Here is a 25,899-nt window from a genome sequence, read left to right as displayed (position 1 = left end):
AGGCGAGGCCAGGGCCCCTCGCCGCCGCTCGTGTAGCGCAGCGCCCCCGCCCCGGCCGGGGCTCGCCGAGCGGGGCTCGGCGGCGCTGGCGCAGCGCACGGCGCGGCACGGCGCGGCGCGGCACGGCACGGCGCGGCGCGGCCCCGCCCGCGGAGGGGCGCGGGGGGCGGTGGCCGGGCGGGACGCGCCGCCCCCTCCACCTGCTGCCGCTGCGCCATCGCCGGCTGGGGGAGCCGCCGCCCGCTCGTCCCCGCGGGGCCCCTTTGTGCTGCTGCTGCTGCTCCGGAGCTGCCTCAGCCAGGCGGCGGCTGCGTCACGGCCCCGGCGCTGCGGCCGCCCCGAGCCACCCGCGGAGGGAGAGCCGCCGCCTCGCCCCCTGCTCCGCCATCGCGCCCGAGGCAGGGCCGGCAGCCGCGGCGGTGAGTGCCGAGCGCGGCCGTGCCCCGCCGGGAGCCCGGGGCGGGGACGGGGCTCCCGAGCCGCCCGCAGCCCCGGGCGGTGCCGCACCGCGCTGCGCCGCGGGCATCGCTCGCTCCGGGCTGACGTGCCGGGGATTTGGGGAGCTGCTTTGTGCGCGCGGTGGGTTGGGGTTTTGTTAATTTTGATAGTAGAAGCTCTGGTCATCGTTCGTACTTCCCAGAACGCCAGTAGCTAACCGAGTCAGAGCGACCACCGCGTATTTTTTATTATTTTTCCACAAGGTATTTCGAGTCCCCCGAGGGCTGGGAAAAGGTCTGGTTTCTGATATTTTGCATTTCTTTGCGTGTGTGCCTGTGTGTGCCAGCAGAAAAATCCTTCTATCCTGGAAGAATGGTGAAACTGGGGAATAATTTCAGCGAGAAGAGCACAAAGCAGCCCCTTTTGGAGGATGGATTTGACACCATCCCCCTGATTACACCCCTGGATGTCAATCAGCTCCAGTTCCCACCTCCTGATAAGGTACAGTAGGCTTCGGTTTCCACCCTGGAGAATCACACCCAAATCTCTGGCAAACAACAAAAGAATAGGTTATGGGGTAGAGAGCAGCTTAGGAACGACAAGAAGTATGGGGTATTTCAAGGCATCTAATTCCCTCTAGGGAAAAACCCAAACAGCTAAGCTCATGCAGATCCATTAAGGGTGATTTGCATTAAAAATAAGCGCGAAATGTTAGCAATAAGCACGTAGAGATTTCAGTGCTGCTATACGAATCATATACTATAAAACTGCAAGCTTCTCTATGCTGTATTGTCATAACCCTTCCTATTCTGTATCTTTTTTTTTTCTTCCACCTGGAAGGTCCTGTGTATTGTGTTTGAATACTATTAATTTTCTCTGTCCAGAAAATGCCCCCCTGATGGGGGAATAGAGCCCTGCCTTATCTGGTAAAATCTGCCTATCTTACCTCTGTAAAGTGAGCATGGGCATACTAGCAACAGAGAGCACTTCCATTTTCCTTTTGTGCTTCAGTTAGAAACTAATGCTAACCCCAGACAAGCTGAAATAATGGGATGAGAACAGGTCATTGAGTTTTCTCCTTGGCAATTTATTTTGTTCAAAACCCTCCAAATAGGTGATTCAGATATCCGCTGTAGCTGGAAGGGGGCAGTCCAGTGAGCTGCTTACAGGTTGGAAAGGAAATGTGCTTCCTGAATTCCTCATTAAATGCCTTGATTATTAGGGATTTGATTTTAAGGATTTAGAAAGGTGATGTGATAGCCTGTAAATATGTTTATTGTTCTCACAATAAAGGATTCAGTAAGTGCTACTACATGTGAGGAACACAGGAGTAGGATTTTTTCAGGGTTTTCAGTATCCTATTTTAATCGGATTCTTACTTGTAATTTCCCACATGCATCTGCTAATAAAAAGCTTTGTGGTCTTCATACAGTTTTTATTTTTGGCCTTGTGTCTTCCACAAGCTGAAATCTACTTCTATTTAAACTGATAGCTGCACATTCCTCAAACCTCAAAAAAATTCACATAACTTTGGGTAAAGAGTTCTAGCTTGTAAAATTTTCCTCAGTAGAGTGTTGCTTGTAGTCAATACAAATAAATGTGTGACCTCCATTTTAATTGCTATCAACACCATTCTGTGTTGTGTGTGGTGACCAGTTGGCAGGCATAAATGCAATAAGCCATAACAGCTGTTCAGGAGCCTGAGGGTCCATTTTATGCCCTCAGTTACATGGGTGTAAATCTTGTAACTGAGGACAAAATCTCACCCTAAGGCTTTGGAACAAGCTAAGTCTTACCGTGTCTGATACATCTGCCAGCTGGTGACTGGATAGAACCGATTACCAAGGACCAATGGCCAAAGGAATGTGTTCTGTTCCCACATTGCTAAGCAGAAGTCTGAACGAGGGATCTGCATGGTAATAGCTTTAACCTGAGCAGAGCTCTGTGGTGAACCCAGGGCATTCTGTTCCCTCCTACTAGAGTGGGGCAGAGCTCCTCCCACCTGGATGGCATTTGCCTTGAATGAAAGCAAATGTCCAGCTAAGCTAGAAACTTAAATAAAGGAATATTTGATTGGTTCTTCTTCTCTCCACTGCCAAATGTATATTAGCTTTCTTCTCCTTTTGCAAACATAGAGGGGGAAAATTAAGTTTATTGGTCCTGCTGGTGTCCTTCTATAACTGGTTAGTCATGTCAGTGTCTCTTTACTGGTTGTTAGAGACTCAAAGGCAGGAGCAGAGCAACTGACATGAAAAAAAGAAACACTTAGAAAAGATTGACACACAGATCAAATTCTGAAGTATGCAGACACTCATGTATAATGAATAGGAGTACATACTTCATGTATCTTTGCTTATTATCCACTTGCAAGGCTCCAGCATGGCAGTGAAGCATAGCTTCTTGAACAGTAGTGACTACAGTGCTAAGGATTTGATGATTTTGACAGTTTCTAAATTAAAAAGATGAAGTGATTTAAATTCATATTTAGATATGTTAAACAAAAGAAGACATTACATAACCAAGCAGTTAGAACTGTACATTCAGTGTCAGCTGAATGTGATTTGAGTTGCCTGAGATTATGTAACATAAAGGGGGGAGGAAGGGAACTAAGATGTTAAAAAGCATCCCAGAAATCATCAGGTGGTTAACTTCCATGATGCTGTTGGGCAGCTATAAAGTTAAATAGTATATTACTATCTTACTAATTGTAGCTGAAAATAGGTAAGTAGGTTTTAAACCTATGTCCTGTGAAAGTAATAAAAGTTTAAATAATAATAAACTAATGGTACTAATAAACTTTATGATACTGAGTCTAGGTACACATTCTAGGTGCCACTCAGGGAAGTGAGAATAAGGGAACCCAAATCTTGTCATTTCAGTGTCTGGCTACCTGAAGTGTCACCATCTTAATTCCAGAAAGATGGAGGGAGACTGTTTACAAGGGGATGTAGTGACAGGACAAGGGGGAATGGCTTTAAACAGAGAGTAGATTTAATGTGAGGGTGCTGAGGCCCTGGCACAGGGCCCAGAGAAGCTGAGGTTGCCCCATCCCTGGAGGTGTTCAAGACCAGGTTGGATAGAGCTCTGAGCAACCTGGTCTAGTGGAAGGGGTCCCTATCTTGGGGCATGGGGTTGGAACAAGATAATCTTCAAGGTCCCTTCCAACCCAGGCCTTTCTGTGATTAATGTATTTGCTATTAATAACAAATATGGGCTGTGCTAAAGATAGAATTTGATTTTCAGAAATCTAAAAGAATAGGTATTTATTCCTTGGAAAAACAGAGGAAATTGAACAAATTGTAATAGCACCATCACTACAATAAACTGTACCCTAGCTTGAGAATAATACTTGGAAAAAGTTCCTGAAAAATGCAGAAGGCAAAAATGAGGCAAATAGGTTAGGTATGTGAAAATTTTGTATGATTAGAATGCCTAGGGGAACACTAGAGATATGACTGACGTAATGAGTATTTTGGGAATACGGGTAAGGTGCTAAATTGTGTAGCTTGGGGCAGTAGTTCATAGCAAGGAATAAACTGAAGAGTTTGTTTGAAGAAATCTCATTAACACAAAGGTTTGTGTGCATCTTGCTGCTTGCAGATGATAATTCAGACATTAGATGTTAAAAATAGAGCACCAAAGGCCACAGCCTGTCACATGGTGAATAGCAACTAGACCCCATGGGTTATTTCACTTTTTTTTAAACTCAAAATCCTGCCATCAAGGAACATGGCATTGTCATCTGCAAGATTTTTATGGGTACTCTTCAGTAATCTTCTGTTAGTGTTCAGTTTGAAATCCCATTAATAGAATTTCCTGAAGCAAATGGAGGTGGCTATTTTCAAACTATACAAAGTAGGAAGGTCCATGATTTGCATTTAGCCTATCTTTGCCTAGTAAGAGCACAGTATCACCACAGATGAAAAAATGGAACCTTTATGAAAGTGTTGCATAACAAGTCTTGCTGTAGGTCCATCAGAACCACTTTAAGAGGCAAGTTACTTGATGATTCATATACTGGAAAAAATAATTAATAATTTAGCACTTTCAAAGAAGAATTACACAAAATGGGGAGGGGAAAGATATGGTGGTAGATGTGCTTGTAAGCAGATAAAAGAAGAGTTAAAGAATAATTAAGGTTTTTGTGGCCAACTTTAGTTGACAGTTTTGTGATTCATTCTTTTTCTTAAAGGTTGTGGTTAAAACAAAAACAGAATATGAACCTGATCGCAAGAAGGGAAAGTTCCGTACTCCTAAAATAGCTGAATTCACAATCAGCATCACTGAAGGGGTTTCAGAAAGATTTAAGGTAAGCAGTGCTGTGTGAAGATGTTAATGTCTCAGCTGTGTTAGCAGAAGTGCTTAAAATCAATTGCTGATTGTAGTCAGAACTGGCTATAGTAGAGTGCCTGTTGTGGATATAGCTGGACATGAGAAAAATTAATTCAATGTTACAATAGTTCAATATTTAACAATTAGAAACAAAATCAAATCTTGCAGCTTTATTGGTTGTGATCCCTCACTGGCAGATGAATTCCAAAGGGATTTCTGTCAGTGTGTGGGCTCCAGAATGTGGCTTGCCAGGGTGTGTGTGGGCAGCACACAGGGAGTGCTCATGGCATGGATAAAGCTCCTGTTTGTGTTGAAGGACAAGAACCACCAGAACATTTACTTTCTTTTTGGCTTCTTATTTATCACTGTGGCCAAACCATTCTCTTAAAAGCACTGTCATAGTCCATTATGTATTTTTTACAGTTAAATATATGACTTGGCAACCCAGGGATATATACCAGAGCCCTATCAGTTTTCCTGGTCCCATTTAATGTTATGGTTTGGTGATGCCTGTTACTGTCACATGGCAGTTCAGAAAGAATCTGACTCAGATTGTGTCCACACCCTTACTACTCCCTTCATTAGTCCCATAGGAAACCTGAGGGCTTAACTGATGCAAGGCTTGAATATCCTTTCTCCCTTCCGACTAGAGGATAGTTTTTCTTGCTCTGTGCAATTAAAGCAGGAAAATTGGCACTTCAGCTTATGCTCCCCTATCCTTTTAACAATAGGACTGCAGGTTTTTGGTGCTTCTAATTTGTCATCTTACCCAAGGATACCAAAATATTTTTAAGCAGTAGGCATCCCCACTCTGCAATGCACAAGTACAAATACCTTTGGAAAGACTAACATTCACTATGGGGGGAAAATACAGAGTTTCAGTAAAGGTGTGGATTCTCTTTCTACTGCACAGTTCTAAACTCTGCATGATAGGAGTTTTAGGGCTCACGCAGCGATTTTGGTGCTGTTGTGCCGAGCAATGCTCTAAAAGCTGTTCAGGCTCAAGCTGACCTTCAGAAGTGTATATGCAGCTCTCAGTGGAATCAGAGCATGCTAAACAAACAAAGTGAAGGCTCAAGGAGGGATTAGACTATATTTGGAAAGGAACTTTGCAGAGTGTTGCTGCGACAAATGTTTTAAGTGCCATTCACCTGGTGGTCTTCAGCCATACAGTGAAGCAAGTAGGTTCCCAGTCAGCTGAGTGGGGAACCACCCCAGACAGGCAAGAAGAGATGTTATGGGGTGTGGTAGGGTTTTACTAAGGAGGTAAGAAACCTAATTCCAGCTTTTCCTGTTCCTTGGTTTGGGGCAAGGACATCCCATTCCTCAGGGAATGCTACATCCTGACTTAAAATCTCTCTTTATCCTCCTGGCACCATGGTACCAGTCCTTGAGAGTAATCCCCTTGCTCTTGGGTGAGGGTAGAGTAAATGCAAATTTACAGCTCAGAACAAGGAGAGCTTATGTCTGACTGTCTTTGTGCATGTCCTGGTCACACTGAGGTGATTGGAAAATGCTTACTGTGTTGTAGAGGAGAAAGGAGAGGCAGTATTTAGTTTGAGTCCCCTGATAGGACTTTGGTTTCAAGCAGCTGAGCAGAGCCTATACCTGAACAACTTTGCATGTATGGTTTAGCAGTAGGGCCTAAGAGATTTAATTGTTGGAACATTAAGTTGTAGCTAAGGAAAGGTTTTCACCATCTCGGTCACATTTAAAAGGCTTGTGCATCCTTTTGTAAACCTGGGGGGGTTTATCTGTCTTTGTTGGGAGAGCTGAGCAAATGAGACCTTGCTGAAAACAAATAAATAGCTTGTTGTGCTGTTGGGTAGTCTTTTGTAATTTGTGTAGCTGAACAGCTAAAAGCCTGAAGATTTTTGCTTTGCATTTTTATATACTTTTGGATGGCATACTTAAATAAAATATCCTTTGATATTACTTTATGATGATCGCTCTGGGATTAATCTCATACTACAGGGTTGCTAGGTTTTGCTGCTAGGTAACTGCTGCATCAGAGAGAGGTTTCTGTAGGATTTGCTATCTCTTGGGAATTGCAGGGTGATTCACATTGTGACTGTAAGTCTAGGTTTCCAGAGAAGAGTATGGGGATTGATCAGTTGGGAAAATTTTGGTTCAGCTAATTGAAAATAATGTTCATGCAGAACATTCAGGTCCTAAAAATGTCCCTTAATCTCTATATAGCAATTCTAGAGTTGAATTATGCTGCTTGCAACATTTTAAAGAAAACTGACTAGCTCTCCAGTGGGGATGACTGTCATATTTACCACTCCCAGTAGTAAATATTACATGAATAGTTGATAATATTTCATAAATATGTAGATGAAAAGTACTGATTGTGTGAGGTTTTCTCCTGGGTCCTTATTAATTGTGAACCATCATGTTAACTTCTGCTGTTGATTCTGAGAGAGCAAAAGGATATTTGTTTGAAAATTAAATATTTGTTGTAATTATGAAATGCATTATTTAGCTGGTGAGATATTGACTTTGGCTTGTGTTCATGAAAAAACTTTCAGATGCCATTTTAATGACTTTAGTGTGGTACATCACCAATGCACAAGCTTGCCACAAGACACAGCCCAAGCATTGTGCTAAAAATAAAGCAAGTGAGTCAGTCATATTTACAAATAATTCACATGTGTATTCTCAGATGTACTTCTTAAATCATGACAAAGCAGATTGCATTTTTGGGATTCAGCAGTGCTGATCATCTAAAGCTGTTCTTGAGAATGAAGTCACTCTGCCACGTGCATATGTCATTTGGTGTTTTAGCACCTGGTGAACAATCAATTATAAAATGTATTTTTCTGCATTCAGTTTGCATTACCACAGTTATTATAACAGAGCTGAGAATGTTTTCAAAGTAAACTGCAAGTATAATTTTCCTCTATGAAGCCACATTGTGAATTCAAATCAAAATCTCTCAAAAGAATGTGAAGATTCCTGATTCTGAGAACCCCGTTGTCTTAATTTATTTTTATGGCACTAACTACACCAAGGAAAATGTGATTTTTTCACCTAAGATTATTTCCCATTGAGAAACAGAAGTCTTGCTTTTGTTCTTTGAACAGTGTAGGCTGATATGGGGAGTTGGTTCTTAAATGCAACTTTGAACAAGGCCAGTTTTTCTCTTTTGTAAATTTGTCCACTCTACAGAGTAACAAAGGATCCTCGTGAACCAGGACAAAGGAGGAAGTTAGGGCAGAATAAAACTGATGGTGTGAGTTACCCAAGGCCAAACCTTTGCCTCCCCAATTGACAGAGCAGTGTTTTTACAACCTTCAGTTGGATTTTGTAGTGGGATGTCTACTCTGGTACCCACTGATTGGGCTACAGCTGGCAGTTATGTACAAACACAACAATTAAAAGAATGGGTTGTAACAAAGCATGACTTTTTTTTTTCTGTCTTTGAGAAAACCTCAATAAAGAACATTTAGAGGTACTTTAAAAGCAATCACAAATTTTTCATAATAAATTTCAAGCCATTAAATTAACCCAAGCTGTGATATGCCTTCAGCCTTTGGTTTCTGTTCAAAGACAGTTTAGTTCTTCTGACTTTATCCTTGACATCTCTACATACATCTAACTGCAGAGCCAAAGCCTCAACCTTATCTCTGTGCTAAGACCATGTAAACTGTGTCCCATCAAGTAGCAGCTGATGAAATGTCTGCGTGAAGTTATGGAAGAGGAATTGAAACTTCAAGATCAGTTCTTGCAGTTCTGCCTGGTCACTTCAAAACTGCCAGAAAGTATGCACCATATATGTAACTGTTCAGGGCTTTTTTCTATCTTAAAAGGGGCATCCTTCAAACATGTTTCTGCCTCAGCAATTTTGTACCTCTTCTTAGTAATGCCAGTGGTTATTATTGTTGCAAAAATAACCAGAAACAAGGAAAACTCTTTGCTGCTGTGTGATTACTTTGTGTGTTGAGTAGCTCTTTGCTCCCACTTTAAAAGTCTTTTAAGAGAAGATTTCAACCGATTCCTGTACAGGTATCACTTCCATAAGTAGATTCTGTGTCTATCACTAAGTGCTGGAAGAGTGACAGGTACTTAACTGTCATTAGTAGTTCTGTTTCTCCAGTGGAACCACTCACAGGATTAAAGTTGCTCACAAGTATAAGTGTTTGGCAGGCTTTACATATTTTCATAACTACTTAAATAAGAAAAATAAAGGAGGTGGTTCTTTCAATGTAACAATTATTTTAAAATAATTGATGCAAGTAAAGGCATTGCACGGCAACTGTCACTTTTCCTTTTTTTAATGTTTGATATTCTCTGATATGACATTGACAATCCTCCTGCTAAATTTTTGGTTGAAAGGAATTTTATAGTCAGAACTGGAAGGTTTGAGTGGATGCTTAACACAGCTCCCCTGCTGTAAGTCAGGTGTCCTCTGCCACTGTCTCCATTAAAAATCCATTTAGTGGAACAGAACCAGTCACACAGGTGACACATATGATGTTTTGGATCTCTCCAGATGCATCACTTAAATAACCTTTCCTGTTCTGTAATAACATTATGCAGCCTTTTTCCTGGCCTCCGTAGTGTCTACTGGGTTTGTATGAGAAGGTAGTAAAACTCTTATCTTGGTGCCACAGGGTTTCTTGAACTGCTTCCTCAGATCCCTTTTGTTAAGAAATACAATATATGGTGCTGTGTGATAGAAGATGACAGGAATGTTGCCATGAACAGTTGAGTTAAAGTGCAGTTCTAGGATCTCAAGGCCAGTACCTTGTTAACCTGTTTTTGTGTAACAGTGTGTCCCTCAGGTTTCATTAATCAATTCCCTTGCAGAGTGGTCCTGTTGTCTTGCCCTGTCACTGTTAATAAGCTCTGGTTCTGTAGCTTCTTTTCTCTTACTGTCCTCATGAATCTGCCTGCTTTTTTTGCATTTTTCTGCTGCTACTTCCAGTCATCTCCAGGTAAGCATCCAAGGCAGTTCTCTCTTTGTCATTTCTACTTGAGAGGGACAGTGTTTTGATTTCTACTGCTTTTTCTGTACAATCTGCCCCCAAACTATCATCCTCCTTGAGCACAAAGTTGTGATGGGAATGTTGTGGTGAAGAAGTTGAGTTCAGTAGATGGATACCAGTCATACAGCTAAACATGACATGTAATGTTAGAAATACTGTTCTGAAACAAGGCACCGGGTTGTCTTTTGGACTTGGAGGTCATCCTGTATATTCCCACAGCAAGTACAGGGTACTGCATCAGGGTCTTCTGTGTAATTTACATTGCTGCATAAATGAATACGAGTCAAATGTTGCATTAATAGCTGTAAATGTTCCTTTTTTCTTTTTCATTGCCATTTCCCATTTCTCACCATTTCTTAATCCTTGAGTGTATTGTTCCAGACATGTTTTTCGTTTAAATTTCCACGGACAGACTGAGGTAATAGCAAACAAGGACATAATTTTGCAGAAGCAGTCATAAGTGGAAAGCTGATTTTTGTGCTCTCTAACATGCTGGTAGAGGGCATTGTGTAGCTGGAGATGCAGGATTTTAGTGGAAAGAGGTGAAATGGAGGTCATGGCCATTAGCAAGAAAGTCAATGCAATGTTTTACGAATTTTTGTCTGTGGGATGTAGCCAGACACAATCTGTTGTAATTACAGACCATCTGCCTAAAATTCTCTTGTAGTTTAAATTGGATAGCAATAATCTTAATTTCCTGTCCTAAGTTGTTGTACAGAGTTGCTGTATTTTGCCCCAAAGGTCTCTGCATTTTACTGGTGAGCAAAGCATTAATTGGCTCTAAATCATTTCCTATGAAAGGTGCTCTGTAAGTGTATGTTTTCATTCTTGTTCAGTGCTGGCAGCAAGTCTGTGCCTCGTACTTCACAAACCTATCAGAAATGAAAGCTGTGTTCCCAAGAGGTTGCAGTTGAGATAGGTAATGCATAGATGTGGAACAGAGACGAGATGTGACCAAGAGCCAGTGATTAAGCAGTGAAAATCATTGCATATCTTGTTAGTTCTTCTAATAACAGGAATGCTCCTACATGGGTTTGTGTGCTGACAGAAGAAAAAGCATGAAGGAAGGTGTGGTGCAGAACAGCACAGTATGAGTGGCTTAATAAATGAATCTCAAGCAAGAGAAAGGATTAGAGAAGTAGAAGGCAGGGGAGAAGTGAATAGTACCCATGCTTTAGTGGGACAGTGCAATAAAATAAACAGCAAAATGGAGGGAGCAGAGAGGAGCAAAATGGGTAGACTTGTGCATGCCTTGAAGCATAACCAGGAAAGGGTGTGAAGAGAAGCAGGCATTGTTAGTACAGTTGATGAATTTTGCTGTAGTATTCCAGCTTGATTAAAAAGGGAGTCCAAGTAAACATTAGTGGAGTGAGGAAGGAGGAGACTGCAATAGCCAGGCAGAGAAAATATGGCTTGCAGTCTTTCACAGTTGAGGCAGAGTAGCATGGACTGATAGGGAAGATCTGCTAGATCTTACGGTAAAGGTCTTATCACAAGCTGTTTACATGATAATGTAGTTGTCAGATATAGTGAGTTTCATTTGTTCAGCTAACTGCTTACAGAGTCTGAAGACAAGTTTTTTGCTCTGGGTATGCTTACTTCATTCATTAGTCATCTCTTATTTCGATTACTCTAATGGCTTCTGGCTAGACGTTGTCCTTCTTCTGCTCGTCACTTACAATCTATTCAAAAATCTGCCACATACATAATACCTTGTCATCTTTTCTGCTTTATTTTGCTGCCAGATCCCCTTAAAACTAACTTTAAATGTCACACTCAAGATGAAAGCAAAATCACACTTTGAATTCCTAGTTAAAAGAAATGGTTGTTTGTCCTATCTTATAGTTACTTCAAAAGTATTTTAAAAGCTCATCACTCTTGAGCTATGACAGTCACCTTGGAGTCTGCAGGATATGCATGGCAGTGAATGATCACAGTAATTCACAAGAGTTCTGCTTGTGAATGTACTGTGTGGGGTCCTGCATTGCCAGCTGGCTACCACAAAAAAGGAGATTCAAGATTTCCTTCCAGAAGAAGGGAAGTGGTGCTTGTCCATGCATGGCAGCTGTTCCTGCCTGAAGAAGAGGGCAAGTTGTGAGTAGTATGTTGGTAAGAAGAAAATAGTTTATAGCGAGTGTGCAAAGGTGCTGTGAAGAAAACAATACAATGACAGCTTTGGGGTTGCTTGTGGTCTGAAGAGCTGATTGATGCCTTCTCTTTTTTAATGCTTTTATTTCTGAAAAGCATCTGGGAAGAGAGAGCACAGAGGTAGGGTTGCACTGTGTTAGTGCATGGATAGAAGCTGACTGCCTCAGGTTCAGAAGTGGTCCATGTGGGCCATCAGTGGTGGGTTATTATGAGAATAAAAATGGCTATTAGAAGAAAGAAAAGGATTTTCAATTTAAAAGGGAAGTGGATTGGATTAACAGGTGATGGCAATCACCTTGGGAAGAACTCCATTGCTATATTCTGTCTATGTTGTTTTCATCTCTAGCTGTCTTTAAATAGAAGTTACTCGCATCCTGAAGGGTGGTAGGAGAAGGGAGCTTCTCTCCTAACAGGAAGGAGACAAGAGCTTACTTGATTAGGGATTTGCAAATGGAGTGTGATTGCAAATCACTGGAGATAATGAGAGCGAAAAATTTACATGTTACTACCAAAATTAGTAACATTAGGAAATACAGTAAGTGAGAGAGAAAAATTCTGTGGTATTTTTGAAGCAGGACCCATGAGAACTTTTCTCATGGCTTACTGTGTGGCAATGGAAGAACTTGTACAAGCAGTGAGAACTCACAGCTCCAAAATGCCACTGAAAACAGGTCTCAGCAAATCACCATGGCCATGGCTGTGCAACTTGCCAGGCTCCAGCAATCAACACAACACTGGCCTTTTATATTATTTTAAAAAACAGTGCTTCTCAGAGCAGTTTTGAAGATTTGTAGAGTGATCCTGCAGTGATTGTGGAAATACAGTTTTTTTCTTACTGTCTTAATGTCTATTCTCAGTTACAAAACAGCTTGTTAGTATGTTGTCTCAGTATGTTCCTGAGAACTCATCTACATGTCAGAATGGTTACAGCTGGGAAATAACATTACAATTCTACTACTGGCTGCTAGTAGAAGGGCCAGGAAACATGGTTAAAATACTTCTATAGAATATTTTTCAAATATATTTTCAAATATGTTTTTCAAGAATATTTTTCAAAACATTTTAAACTCTTAGCTCCTATCTGTGGTGGAGACAAATACAAGCTGAGTTGATGTTTGTCACAATAGTTCTGCCTGATGCCCGTGTCCCATGTCACAGGCCTGTGTTCCTAAAGGGAGTAGCTTTTGCTGAAGGCTGTGTGGAGTCAGAAGCCTGATAAAAAACCTACTGGAAGGCCTGAGCTAGGATGGGGATATGTGTGAATGTTACATTGGTTGTTATCAAATTGGGCCACAGAGAATGACCAGAAAGGAAGGTACTTTGTCTCTTGGATTCATGCAGGACATACTGAGGCATGGGAGATACGAGAATGTTGTTGACAAGTCAGAGTGAGCTATCTATGTTAATTTTTGTGTATGCAAACAAGTAATAAACTTGGAGAAAGGCTAATTAGATGTGAAAATTGTTGTCAGTGTGATGTTTTCAGAGGTTAATTAAGAATACATTTTCTTTTTGTACTCCAGTGACTGTTGAGAAACTGAACATGTTGATCCATGTCTCATTTCAGTTGTTATTGTTACATATTTCTGCTGCTAAATTACTTCTCAATCTGCAGTTCTCCTCGCCTCTCCTCCAGCCTTCCCTTTTTTTGATTATTTTCTATCAAAAATCCTTGGCTTCAGAAACACACAACACTCAACCTTGTATGGCTGAGTTGTATTCTGGCCTTGTTTCAGCCAGAAAATATAGCACTTGCTGTTGTCTGCCTATGATGAGATTTGCTTTCACAGGATGAGAATTCCTTTAAGTTTATTGTTGTCCTGAAATGTCCTAACACCACTGCCACACACAGCTTGTAGTGTTGCAAACTGTTGAGGTTTATCAAAACGGGTGTATGATGGTTGTTTTTACCAAGAGGCAAAGCTACAATTTTTTGGTTTTTTGGCTTTTTCAGATACCAGATTATTCTTGTTTCAATTAATTGACCCTGATATGCCTAAATTAACTTTTCAGGAGGTGTATATAGCTGGTTTACTCATCTTACTTTAAATTTAGATAATATGCTTTGTTTTAAAAAGTAATCATATAATCTTGTTTGTTTGTGTTTATTACTGTTTCTCATGCTGTAGCACATGCCTGATTCTTTCTAACTTGCCAAAAGAAAATTAATCTCAATCACTCTTACTGTGTAGTCTCTATGACCTACTAATTTGTCTATCAGTAGAAATTTCAGAATAATAAAAACACACATCTGGGATACTTTCCCAGGTAATGAATGCTATTTGCTCAGCTCACACCTTCCACAAAAATGTGTCTGAATTAGAGAGCTTTGTACTGTAACTGCTGGGTGAAATTTTGTGCTGTCTCGTCAACGGGTGATGTAATTCTGAAGGTAATTCTGTCTTGTGACACACCAGAAGGCTGCTGCTCTCCAGCTGCTCAGAGTTTGTACCTGGGAAGGGTTAGCTTGGTCCTGACACTTATTTCAGGTTTGTCTTAAGGTGGGTCTTGGACTTGTCTGTAGCCCAAGCTCAGGGGCAGAGAGGTACTGAAGGACATGGTGAAAAGCCATGCAAGGCTGTGTGTAATGGCTTCTCTGTGAGCACTGTGGAAAGAGGTGCCACACAACTCCAGGAGGCCAGCCAAGTGCTGAACATGGGGTATTTCCTTATGGATCTGGCAGTCAACCACTCCTGTACAGGCTCTGTGTGATGAAGTAGTACTGTTTCAACCTATAACTTAAGAAGGAGTATGGAGCAACCAAGAATGCAGACTACTGGTGTAACTATCCCTAAGTTCAGAGCAGGTGCAATGACCTCTAATCCTAACAAGAGAGGGCAGACATTACTTTGTCCATGCCCTGCAAGTCACCTCTGGATGACACCTGTGCTAACTTACTGTCACCTGACTCCATTCTTGGACAGGCACAGGGAAAGCAAACATGCTTAGCACCTGACATAAACTAGACGTAGACTTACATCATCCATCCACATACTGAAAAAACAGCAGACACAGGCTACGTTGGTGTGTCCTGGCCTCATGTGTCTGGAACAGAAATACAATTAAAAAAAGCCTTGCAGTACCCAGGCAACAGGCCACTGCCCAGATGATCCTCTTTCTTCTGAGAAGGGCAGGGTAGAAGCACTTATGTGCTGCTTCTCTGTTCTCCCTCAATAATTAAGCAGCTGGTTTTATCCTTTACTTGATTTTAATGTAAAGTGCATTCACAGCATTCTGCTGCCTGCAGTAGCAAGCAGCAATAGAATAAGCAGTGCATTACTAACATAAGCTATTTTATTTTTCTTTACAGGTAACTGTGCTGGTCCTTTTTGCCCTTGCATTCTTAACGTGTGTTGTATTTCTGGTAGTCTACAAGGTTTACAAGTATGATCATACCTGTCCAGAAGGATTTGTTTTCAAGGTAAATTGCATACCCGTTCTAGAAAAACAGTAGAGTATGTAATGTTCTGTGTTGTTTTAGGCATAACCTTGATCAAGGCATCCTGTATTGCATAGATTTGGTGTTTCTTTTCATAGTTTAGTGTGCTTCCTGCTATGCTTTTGCTTTGTAATTTATAATTTAAGTTATACTTTTGCACAATATTAATAGTGTTATTTTGCTAACGCTTTAAACATTGCTTAGATTTCACACTAAGCAAAAATATAGCAAAAATCTAAACACTGGTGTCTCTAACTTCATCTGCAGTTGTCTGGACAGAGCCCTTATTTATGGGTCATATGGTTTAATGTTGCATGTTCCTCCAAATTACTGACTTAGGAAATGAGAAAATGATAAAATGTGGAGGAAAAAATCTGGAATATGTGTCAAAGAAAAAGTAGAGTGATGTTCTCATTAAGAGTAGTAGAGTTACTTCAGGGTTATTTTTGTACTAAGAACTTCTTGTTCTAGAACAGTGACCTCCGAGCCCTACTGCCAAAAGTGGTGCCAAAAAAAGGGAAAACACATTTATTGTAAAAAATACTGGTTCTAACCAAAAGGAGGCTGGGCTCACTTTGTGAGATGGTGGTGCTGACTCCTTTGTTATGACCTGAGCTGAAAGTCAGGAAAGTAACGTTGACTTCCCATGACTTCCCAGTTGTAAATTCAACAGTTGAACTTGACTGTAATTAGGTAAGAAAAGTAGCAGTGATAATGGCATTTTTCTCTTTAATTTTTTTAATTATATTTAGTCACATAATAAATCAATATGAAACCCAGTGCAAACTTCAAAAGCATTGAAGAAGGGATGTCTGCCTCAGCACTCCTCAACAATCCTGTTCAGGATTTTATCTGTCACTTCAAGCACATAAATATCTTACAAGAATCTAGTTCAAAATTATAATCAGTAATGCCCTTCTGGATTAATTTAGGTTCAAGCATTCAGTTGGTGACTTCTTCCCCTTTGTTCAAGGGCAAAAGATACTGTGGTTAGAATACTTGGCTGTAACTCAGGAGATCCAGCTTTTGGTTCTGCTGCTGGCTTTTTGTGTTGCCTCAGACAGGCACTGCAACCCCTCTGTGTTCATGTCTCAGGGGACAGCAGGCCTTTTTTTTTCCCCTAAGCTTTCTCCTGGCATTGAGCAGCTTGGAATATGGATTGTTATGTTCCTTTCAAGCCTGTCTTGATGTGATCCTGACTTGACAGGAACAGCCAGTTACCTGCACCTGTGGGAGTCTAGCAACAGCCTCCTGCTTCTGCCTCCACTCATACCAAGTTGCTCTCTCCTTTCAGCTGAGCTTTCTGGTTTCTTGTGGCTTTTCTTACCAGTATCACAAATATTTAAGGAGAGAACATTTTCTCCGCTATATTTCAGTTGCCCTGGGACGAGAGTTTGGTTGTTTCTCTCTTTTGGGTCCTGTGTTTGGGACAGAAGTTAGGCAGAATGTCCCATAGCTCATTAGAGTGCAGCACATGCACAGGGCTACATCATGGTTACTCTCCTGGTGGTTTTCTTGGAGCTGGTGTTTTGTTTCCAGCTGCTTGGTGGCATAATGCCAGGAGACAGAGCATTTTTGGTCACATACCTCTTTCAAGAAAGAGTTCTATAGCATAAGGATGTTGGCTAATGACACAAGGTCTGAAAACCACCACTGTGAAAATGACTTTTGTATTTATTTGCATCTGTTTTTCGGGAGAGTCCATGATATGTGATGGCACAGCTTGCACAGATGTCTAAGGAAACATCAAGTCTGTCTCCTTGTGACCAGTGTCTCTGTGGGCTGGCTTCATGTTTCAGGTGGACTCAACAACATTATCTGGCCTGGATGTTCCCAGGCTTTAGATGCTGACGTGATTTCCTGGTTAAGGGCAAACGTGTGCCTGCCTCAGGAAGCCTGATGCTGCAGGAATCTCTGCATAAAGGCTGAGCTAATCACAACTCTGAGTCAGATTCACTCTTCTCTGCTTTGATGCTCTCATACATGGAGGAGTTCCAAAGGTTTTTGCTGTACTACGCCTCCAGGGCATGAAGGTGTGCTTAAAAAGGTGTTCGTTTTCTTTTGTACAGCAGTCTTATTTCTGTGCTTGCTTAAGCTTTCTGAGACAGCCTTAGTACTGCTGTTCTGCAAATTGCTTCTCTGGAGCACTCATCAGAACCTACTGGTGAGACTCACCAAAAAAACCTGAGTGCACTTGCATCCTGAAGAATTTCCCCAGGGTTTCAGTATGTTCTGTACCATATCTGTTACCCTTTGGCTTTTGTTGCCAAAGCACCTGCATTCTGACAGACTTGTGGACAGTACAACAAAGTCATCTCAGTGCATTGAAGACCACACCATCATCTGTTAAACTGGGAATTATTGACCCAGTAAAATTAACATAACAAAAGATACCATTTATAAGTGAATTCCATTAGGGTCTTCATGTCAAAGGAACAAAAGGAATCATCTTAATTCAGCCAGATATAGACTGGCAACCAGGGTTTTCTGGGGCATCAAAAGCCATAACCTGTAATTAATTTCCAAAATAGAAGGGTTGTGAGAAAAAAAAAAAAAAAAAGACTGCCAAGTCACTGTGGAGCATCCCAGTTTCTCCTCATGGCCTTCCTTCTCTCACCTGGAAACCATGGAAACAAACAAAAAGGATGGAAATAAATGCTCTACATAGCTGAAAGTGGCAGGGTAAGAATCAGCAGCAGTTCCCATCACTCAGTCACTGAGTGCTGCATGGTTTGCCTTGACTGGGAACTAATCCGAGGGGTTGTCCTTAGGCAGTACAGAAGGGGCAATAAGTAAAAGGGGAGGTTGTTTTCCCATCTCTTCTAGAAGCATGAAATCCCAGGAGCAAAAATGCAGTCAAGAGGGAATCTGATGTCTGTTTCTTTAGGCTCTTTGGTCAGATGTTTTGCATGTTTGTGACTACAAGGCCCCCCTCACCCTCCCAATAATGAAACCAAAAAACAATCACTGAGTCATTTTTGCCTGCTACAAAGTAAATTGCTTCTGAAGGCAACATAGGATTCTGCAGCTTTTTTTTTTCAGACTGTCAGTAATCTTGGCTTGTCTTCAGCTCTAATAATTATATTTTCTTGAATTTCCTTAGCAGATTTCATTAATTCAATGGATTGTGTTCCTTTCCCCACTTTAAATATTTAGAATTGTGATTACATCCCATGACTGAGTGAAATAATCACTACACATATGTCTGTGTCTAAGTGCTTAGTCATTTTATCACATCAGTAGTGTCAGTTATCCCAGATAAAACATGTATAATACTTCCAGAAGATGACATGGTTGATGTATATGAACATGCATATCAAATAGCTCTATTCCATATTCCTGGATTATGTTTTTATGAATCTAGGTCCCAGTCTTGCAGCTAGCAAACACATTGACTATGAGCATGGGAAAGCCTACGTTGCCTTACAGTGCTGAACTGACACAGGTGCTGTTTAGCCAGGGTTAACTCCCATCTGCTTTGTGGTGCTACTTCAACAAAGCTGGGAGGGAGAATTGCCCCAGCTGCTGCCTTGACAGAAGATGACAGATGAAGGGAACCAGGGTGGCCATGGAAGCTCTGGGCACCCCTGTGAGTCTGAGGCTCCTGGCACACACGGTCCCAGGGCCGAGGCGCTGACTGTGGGAGGCTGTCAGGCTTGTGGCAGCGAGGCATCCTTCAGCCTCCCACTGCCACCTGATTGAACTGTCAGGGGCACACAGGCTCTAAGACTACTTGTGGGCCTCTTGTTTGGGCAAGTATTCCTTTCTTCTTTCATAGCTTTTGATGATTTTTTTTCCTTTTTAGGAGGCAAAAGTTGTATTAAGCCAAGACTGCTGGATCTTCACCCATCTTTTGCTTTATGAGTTAAAACCATTAGTTGTGCTTATTTATGCCTTTTTTTTTTTTTTTTTGACATGAACAAAAGTCAACTCAGAAGTAAATGTGGACACTTGTAAGGTAGAATCTGGTCCTAAAACCCATGATTTTTTGCATGTGTTTTTCTGCTGAGAAATTCCCAATATAAAATTTTGTTTGCTGAGTAGAAGAACAGTAGCAGTTCAAAGGTGCTGTGCTGTAGTATTATAAATTTTAGCCCTCTGGTGCTGGAAGCAAGAAGACCAAATACCCTTCTTTTCAAAACAGCCAGAGTATAAATGACTACATGAATTTTTCCTCAAGCTGTAGCTACTTCCAGCTTACAAGCGTCAATTCAGTTGCTCAGGTGACTGCCCTAACATGTTGAAGTATCAGGCAAGACTGTCTGGACTAGCCAGTGTGGAAAGAGGACCTGCAGAGAGATCCCAAGACCTCCTGGGGCAAAGCCTGGAGGTCACAGTATATGCCTTAATAACTTTTTTCTTCAGTGCAACAAGCTGCTCTGTAGGAGCTTCCTGCACCGTGACTGGAAGAACTCCTGGATGATACCTGCCACAAACACACTGCACAGGCACATTCACTTTGGCTTTTAAGATGACAGCAAAATGGATCTGACTTTTATTTTACTCTCTAAATTATCTATTTCACTTTCCAAAGCTCTGAGCATCTAGGAGGTTCTATTTACTACTCCTACAGTCCTGGGAAATGAAATAATGTAGTCTGACAGCTCCAGAGAGCTTTTTAAAAGCCTGCTGTTGGCTACATCTTTCTGACAATGAGGAGTGAAGTATTTTGTGTGTGTGTAAACACTTGCACATACGCTTGGCCACCCACAGAGTTTTTCCTATAATATGTGAGCTGCTGGGCTGTAAAACTGTTCATACATTGGCACCAATATATCTGTATTAATTTCTGTCCCTCAGACTGCAAACACCAGGGCAAATTGCCTGAAGTTAATCTAACAGTATGATACAGACAGCTGTAATTGTAAACCAAACAGTTGGAATTTGGTGGGCAGGAATAAACAGCAAAATGTGTCTGGAACAGGAGACTGAATACTTTGTCAAAATAATTTTAGGCAAGCACATTTCTTGTATGTTAATTATTCTGGCATATAAACCCAGATTGGTCTTCCTGGCAAATGCATGAGTAGTTTAAGGATTGCAGGGAAGAACATTCTGAACACAGTAGGACAATACTGTAGTTCATTGATGTATGTTGCATCTTTACTCACAGATAGTGACTCTTGGCTTAGACTAAAAGGAAAAGGAGAAAAAAACCCTAATCTGCTTTGTGTGTGTGTGGGGGGGGCTGTATCTGAAATCTAAGCAATGGATTTTCTTTTCAGAATAACCAGTGCATTCCAGCTGGGTTGGAAAACTACTACTCTGAACAAGACTCCAGCGCTCGAGGGAAATTTTACACAGTCATAAACCACTACAACCTGGCCAAACAAACCATCACGCGCTCCGTGTCCCCGTGGATGACAGTACTGTCAGAGGAGAAACTGTCTGAACAGGAGACTGAAGCTGCTGAGAAATCAGCTTAGGATGATAAGCTAATTATTAAAACTATGTCATTTGAAGGTAACTAAGGGACTTACTTCAAGGAACTTTTCATTAAATATAATTATGGATAATTTAGAGGTTACTCATGTTTATGGTGTAACTGCTTCTGTTTGCTGATACTGCTTTGCAAAAAAAAAAAGAAAAAAACTGAAAACAAAAACTTGCTGCAGAACATTCATGGGCATAACCCCAGGTGCATATCAGCATTGCTGTAGAGCTTTGACACCATTTTCAATGTTAAAAAAATCCAATGTTAGATATGTTCTTGCAGTTTATTGGATACTGATAGATTTTGTCACTGGATTTTCAGGGCTTGGATCTTAGATAAATCATGTGTTCTCTTGTCTGAACAGATAATTAATTAATTACATTTTTGAATTCTTTTTCATTTTGCAAACTGAAACACCCCAGCCATAACTAGAGTGATCTCATGTTTAGCTGAAAGCTGTAAGTAATGTTTAGTTTGGGCTCAAGCAAGAATGACAGTCAGCACTGATATCGGGGCATAATGTAATGACTTGTATGGAGAAAGAAACTGTCAGGTCGCATTTTTCCTTACATTTCCTTTACTGTTTTTGTAAGTGATAATGAAGTTCTCTGCAACAAGGCATGCTCAATGTTTTCTTATTGCTGTCAGCAGGATTTAACTGCATTTCCACTGTGGCTTCAGCATCTTGGTAAGGATGTGCACTGAAACACAAACTAGATAGACTTATGGAAAAAACACAGGCAGTTTTAGTGGTGGGTGTTGAGGATAGTGTAAAAAATATACAGTTCAGGATGTTCTAATGAGAAATGACATCTTTTGATCACACTAAAGAGGCAGAAAGCCTGTTCACAGTACATGTAGTCCACTATGTCATTTGTTGGATACAGCTGAAGGAGTAATATGTCTAAATTTTCTCCTGTATTACATTCACATTTTCCCTTTTTATTAGTTAGAAGGAACTTTCTATTTATGTATGGTTTGCAGTTTGATACTTTTTAAAACATGGAGCATCACAAGTGAAACAGTAGCTTGTTAGATACCACAACTGGCTGTTAAAGCTCCATGTAAAACAGAGTGAAGAGTTAGAACTGTTTGTATATGGCTTGGGAGGGGAAAAGATGTAGAAGAACATAGTATTGTGGATGCACGTTTAAGTTCCATTGTAATTACAAACTTACCTATTCTTTGTGTGAAATCATGTTTTCATTTTTATTATAAATCTTAAATATACATTATAAAAAGACATCTTATTAATTTAACATACAAAAGTGTGTGAAGCATCTGGGCCAGCAAATTGCCTTTTTATTCATGTAATTTAAATGGGACAAGGTAGAGTGGGCATGTCAAAAGTTCCTTTTTTTTTTTTTTTTTTTGGTTAGAGGCTATACAAAAATTAAGGGCAAACATCAGTGTAGGCTGTTTTTCAAGATCTGTAGCAGAAAAAGTGTGGTCAGCTCTACTTCTGGTTTTCTCCAGCAGAAGCCTGTCATCCCAATACAGTAAAAATAACCATTATGACTCAGCGCTCTAAATTTGACAGGAAATGTGCATTACAGAGTGCAGCTGTAAAAGGCTTTTTATTAAGTCATCATGGTATGTGGAATGCCTAAGAAGCAATAAACTATGTGCCAATTTTTGCATTGCAATTGAAAATACCAAGCTTATGTTAAGATCTTTAAAACATATCCATGTTTTCATTTGCTAACAGGCATCTGCTTTACTGAATATAATTGATTCACATGTAACTTTTGACATTTTCACTCTGTGTATAGTAAAGAATAAAAATGATGTTACCTGTTGCATAAAATGTATAGAAATATACATTTCAGAAAAGAGATAGGAAAACACACACCTTTCATATCAACATACTTATGGAGGACATTCAGATTTTACAGGATGGAAAGCTCTGTTTCCTAAGACTGTTCTAAATAGAAATGATTCATGATACATCTCCTCCCCTTAAATTTAGGACAATAAAAACTTTAATGCGAAAGTAAATACTGATGAGAAAGAACTTCTTTTTCTCCTCGTAACAATAAACAATAAAAATTAGTAAGCCTTATGATTTTGGAGAAACAGATTGTTTATGCTTCTTGAAATCAAAACAATTTTCTGTCTGATTTATCAGGAGGGAGTTTATAGATCTTATCTACACTTAGAGACTTTTTTTAGTTAACAAATGCTCCCAGGTTTAGTACTTTGAGGAGTACTTTGAGGACTTTAATTGTCTATCCTTTGGCTTTATTCCAGCATCCCAGAACATCTGTTTCATTGCACAACCTGTTTTGTTGTATTCTCTTTTCACTTAACAAGTAAAAGCTCTTTTGTTGACTCCTTATCATTACTAGTACCATTAGATCAAGCTGATTTCTGAGACAAGTAGTTTCAAAGGATTAGAAGTAAAGGTCATTATGTGCAAAGTGATCACTGTGTACTGAAGTGGTGTGATGAAATAAACGCCTGAGACAGCGTAGATGCTTCTGCACAGTAACAGTTTTCTCTTGCTCTGGGATGGGAGCTGGACTTTCCACAGCACAGGTGGGTGGCTGTGACAAAACCAGTATTGTTGCTTTTTCTTCTGTGAAGTCTGCTCCAGCTTGTAGCTTTCTTCACAGCTCTTTCAATGACTTTTATGTTCTCCAGAGGATAAGGGTGGTTTTATGTTTGATACAGGGATTTAGAATGAATGTACTAATGGATATGTGCACAACTTATTTATTGGAAAATATTTCCATCGTAGAGGTATAAGAAAATGCATAAAATACGTAGGTATGCTGTTATACCCCACTCCTCTAAAAACGAAAAAGTCAGAGCATGGTGCCAATATATGTTTAATTATCATACCAGTCCAGGAAAAGCAAGGAGAATGAACACATCACAAGGAAGAAGAGGATCCAAACTCTAAATCCAGCATTGTTTTTGATGGCCTGTGAGGGAAAGTTTATCCCTATTACCATTACCAGTAAATACAATTTCAACAGTGGCAACTCAGAATGCCTGTTTGTGGCATCACCCTTCTCTCCCACAAGAGAAACAACAGAATTTGATCTTAATCTCAGGTGAATACAAATCAGGTTGGCTGGCACCTCTTTTGCTTTATCACAGTGAAGTCACACTCAAAATTTTAAAATTGCACAAATCAAACACCAGGAGCTATATCACAAAGTACATGCTTCAAAGTTAGTTTTAAGTTTCAAAAGTGAAATTCCTTGATTAAAAGTAATCAGGCCTTCATACAAATGAAAAAAAACCCAACAAAACCAAACAATAAAGAAACAAAAACAAAATCCCTGACACCTCTGGAGATACCTCAGTCACTTATTTCCATCTCATTTTTCTTGGCTACTCCTTTCCAAAACTGAGACCAGCAGGGGACTTGGTTTTTGCTCTCATTTCTTAGATTTACATAAGGAATTTTTTTTATATATGATACAAACACTAGTGTGAGTAAAAAAGTTTTTTATTTTACCACCTTTCACTACTGTTTCTCAGGATGGCTTAGGAAACTTAGTTCTACCTAAAAATGTGAAAAGTGAAGTAAAATATAGCATCAGTTGTTGCCATGTTTGGTGTACTGTTCAGGAGAGCAGAGCAGTAGATAACTCACCCTTGAGATACCTTTTCTGTGTGCTCTCAGGAAGGAGAAAGAAGTGAGCCATTTACACAGTAGCCTAATTTAGGAGCTCCATTTTTACTGAAATCTCAGTTCCCAAAATAAAATATCCTTTCCTGCTACTTAGTAAGAGTGAAAGAGGTTTGTTTAGTAGGAGCATGCAAGAGGTGTTCAGAGTCTCTTCTGCTAACACTCAGCATTCTGTTTCAACCATTTCAGCACTGTCTTATAGTGGTAGTCTGCAATTTCTGCCCCCCTCCCCTTCTTTTTTTTTAAAAAAACTTCACAGGTGCTTAAATGCAAGCCAGGTGACCTTCATGTTTAAAAAAACTGCTGAGGCCAAGTAGATTTCTGCAGTCCTGTGTAGCTATTCAGATCATGCTTAGCAAGTGTGAACTATTGAGAAGCTCAGCTACCTGGAAGAGTTTTCCCAAACCCCTGTCCTGACACCCAGCACACACTGCACCAGACCCATGGGTGAGCTTGCACGTGCTGTTTTAAAACAACACCTGGAAAAACCAGAAAGTTAAGAGAAATGAGTCTAAAACACAGCTTCAAGATATTACCTCTCTTATGTCTTCATTGCCTTCTTTTATATTCTCTGTTGCACCCACAACTAATTGATGGATATTGTCAATATCAGTTTCCTGTTTAAAAAAGAAATAAAATTGAGAAATAGTAATGAATGCTACAAAAAAAAAAATAAAAACCAAGAACATTTCCAAGGACTTGGGGAACAAGCAGAACTCAAAAGTAAAATAAAACATGATATTACTAACATCTTTGTTTCATTGATGCAAAGGCAGAGAGTAATACATTAAAGCTGTAATTTATTTATCAGTGATTTTATGAACCTGAATGGAAGCCACCAAGACCGACAGGAAGTCTCCCATTTGTCTAGTCAAAGGTAATCTGTCTGATTTTTCCCAGCTCTTTTGAAAGAGGTGCCAACATTTCCAAAATGGATGCTCTTACATAACATGTTTAACAGGACACCAGTTCTGAGGCAGAGGAATCTTTCTAACACATACCTCTCATTTTCCTTTCCTGGTCCATACTAGTAAGTAACAACAGTAAATACCTTGATTTTGAAAAACAAAAGTATTTTCCTTCACATTTGTATTGAAGATTTGCTAATTTTTTTGTTCACAAGTTGGCAATCAGGACCAAAATGCCCTCAAGAAAATTTTCAAGTTGTATTTGCTGCTGCAGTATTAAATTATACTAACCTGTTGCAAGACTTTCTCGGTGAATATCTCTTGTAATCTGGAGATTTCCACCACTTTTCCTTCAATTTGTCTTGGCAAAGAACAGAAATACTCCATTAGAAACTAGTTCAAACATGTCTTGCTGCTGCAGATTCAGACTCTCCAGCCCAGTAAGTGGCTGCTCAGGAGGGCACTGTTTGTCAGTTGTCTGTGAGGCAGCAATAGCCTGGGACTAGGGCTTGGACAGTGCCTGGTTGGAAGACAAGCAGTCCACAGTGTAGCCCTAGGAAAGGCAC

At 40.4% G+C, this 25,899-nt stretch overlaps 2 protein-coding genes across 4 annotated transcripts in view; one reads left to right on the top strand and one right to left on the bottom strand.

Moving 5' to 3' along the window:
* The first annotated feature begins 230 nt into the window (after positions 1–230).
* Positions 231–23,255, top strand: NSG1 (neuronal vesicle trafficking associated 1). Of its 2 annotated transcripts, none has more exons than XM_031504577.2 (5): positions 231–419; positions 785–939; positions 4,631–4,747; positions 15,220–15,330; positions 20,574–23,255. In XM_031504577.2, exons 2-5 carry the CDS (start codon positions 811–813, stop codon positions 20,772–20,774), a joined length of 558 nt encoding a protein of 185 aa, XP_031360437.1. In that variant the 5' UTR covers positions 231–419; positions 785–810; the 3' UTR covers positions 20,775–23,255. The 2 variants fall into 2 exon arrangements, with proteins under 2 accessions (XP_031360437.1, XP_021410013.1); XM_021554338.3 differs by having other exon boundaries at positions 232–419; positions 788–939.
* A 342-nt stretch (positions 23,256–23,597) lies between these two features.
* Positions 23,598–25,899, bottom strand: part of STX18 (syntaxin 18) — a 58,107-nt gene continuing 55,805 nt past the window's right edge. For both annotated transcript variants that reach the window (XM_021554334.3, XM_021554337.3), the window contains exons 9-11: positions 25,625–25,694; positions 24,962–25,042; positions 23,598–23,709 (exon numbers count right to left, since the gene is read on the bottom strand). In XM_021554334.3, coding sequence (XP_021410009.1) covers positions 23,614–23,709; positions 24,962–25,042; positions 25,625–25,694 — 247 coding nt within the window. In that variant the 3' untranslated portion in view covers positions 23,598–23,613. The remainder of the gene's footprint in view (positions 23,710–24,961; positions 25,043–25,624; positions 25,695–25,899) is intronic.

The sequence above is a fragment of the Lonchura striata genome, chromosome 4, assembly GCF_046129695.1.
Source record: "Lonchura striata isolate bLonStr1 chromosome 4, bLonStr1.mat, whole genome shotgun sequence".
Taxonomy (NCBI): domain Eukaryota; kingdom Metazoa; phylum Chordata; class Aves; order Passeriformes; family Estrildidae; genus Lonchura; species Lonchura striata.
This window is presented reverse-complemented; position numbering and strand designations above follow the sequence as displayed.

Excerpts from the sequence above, each read along its gene's own strand:
- NSG1 (XM_031504577.2), top strand. The coding sequence starts at position 811 with ATGGTGAAACTGGGGAATAATTTCAGCGAGAAGAGCACAAAGCAGCCC. Across the intron at positions 4,748-15,219 it reads GGGTTTCAGAAAGATTTAAG|GTAACTGTGCTGGTCCTTTT; the intron begins GTAAGCAGTGCT and ends TTTTCTTTACAG. Across the intron at positions 15,331-20,573 it reads CAGAAGGATTTGTTTTCAAG|AATAACCAGTGCATTCCAGC; the intron begins GTAAATTGCATA and ends TTTTCTTTTCAG.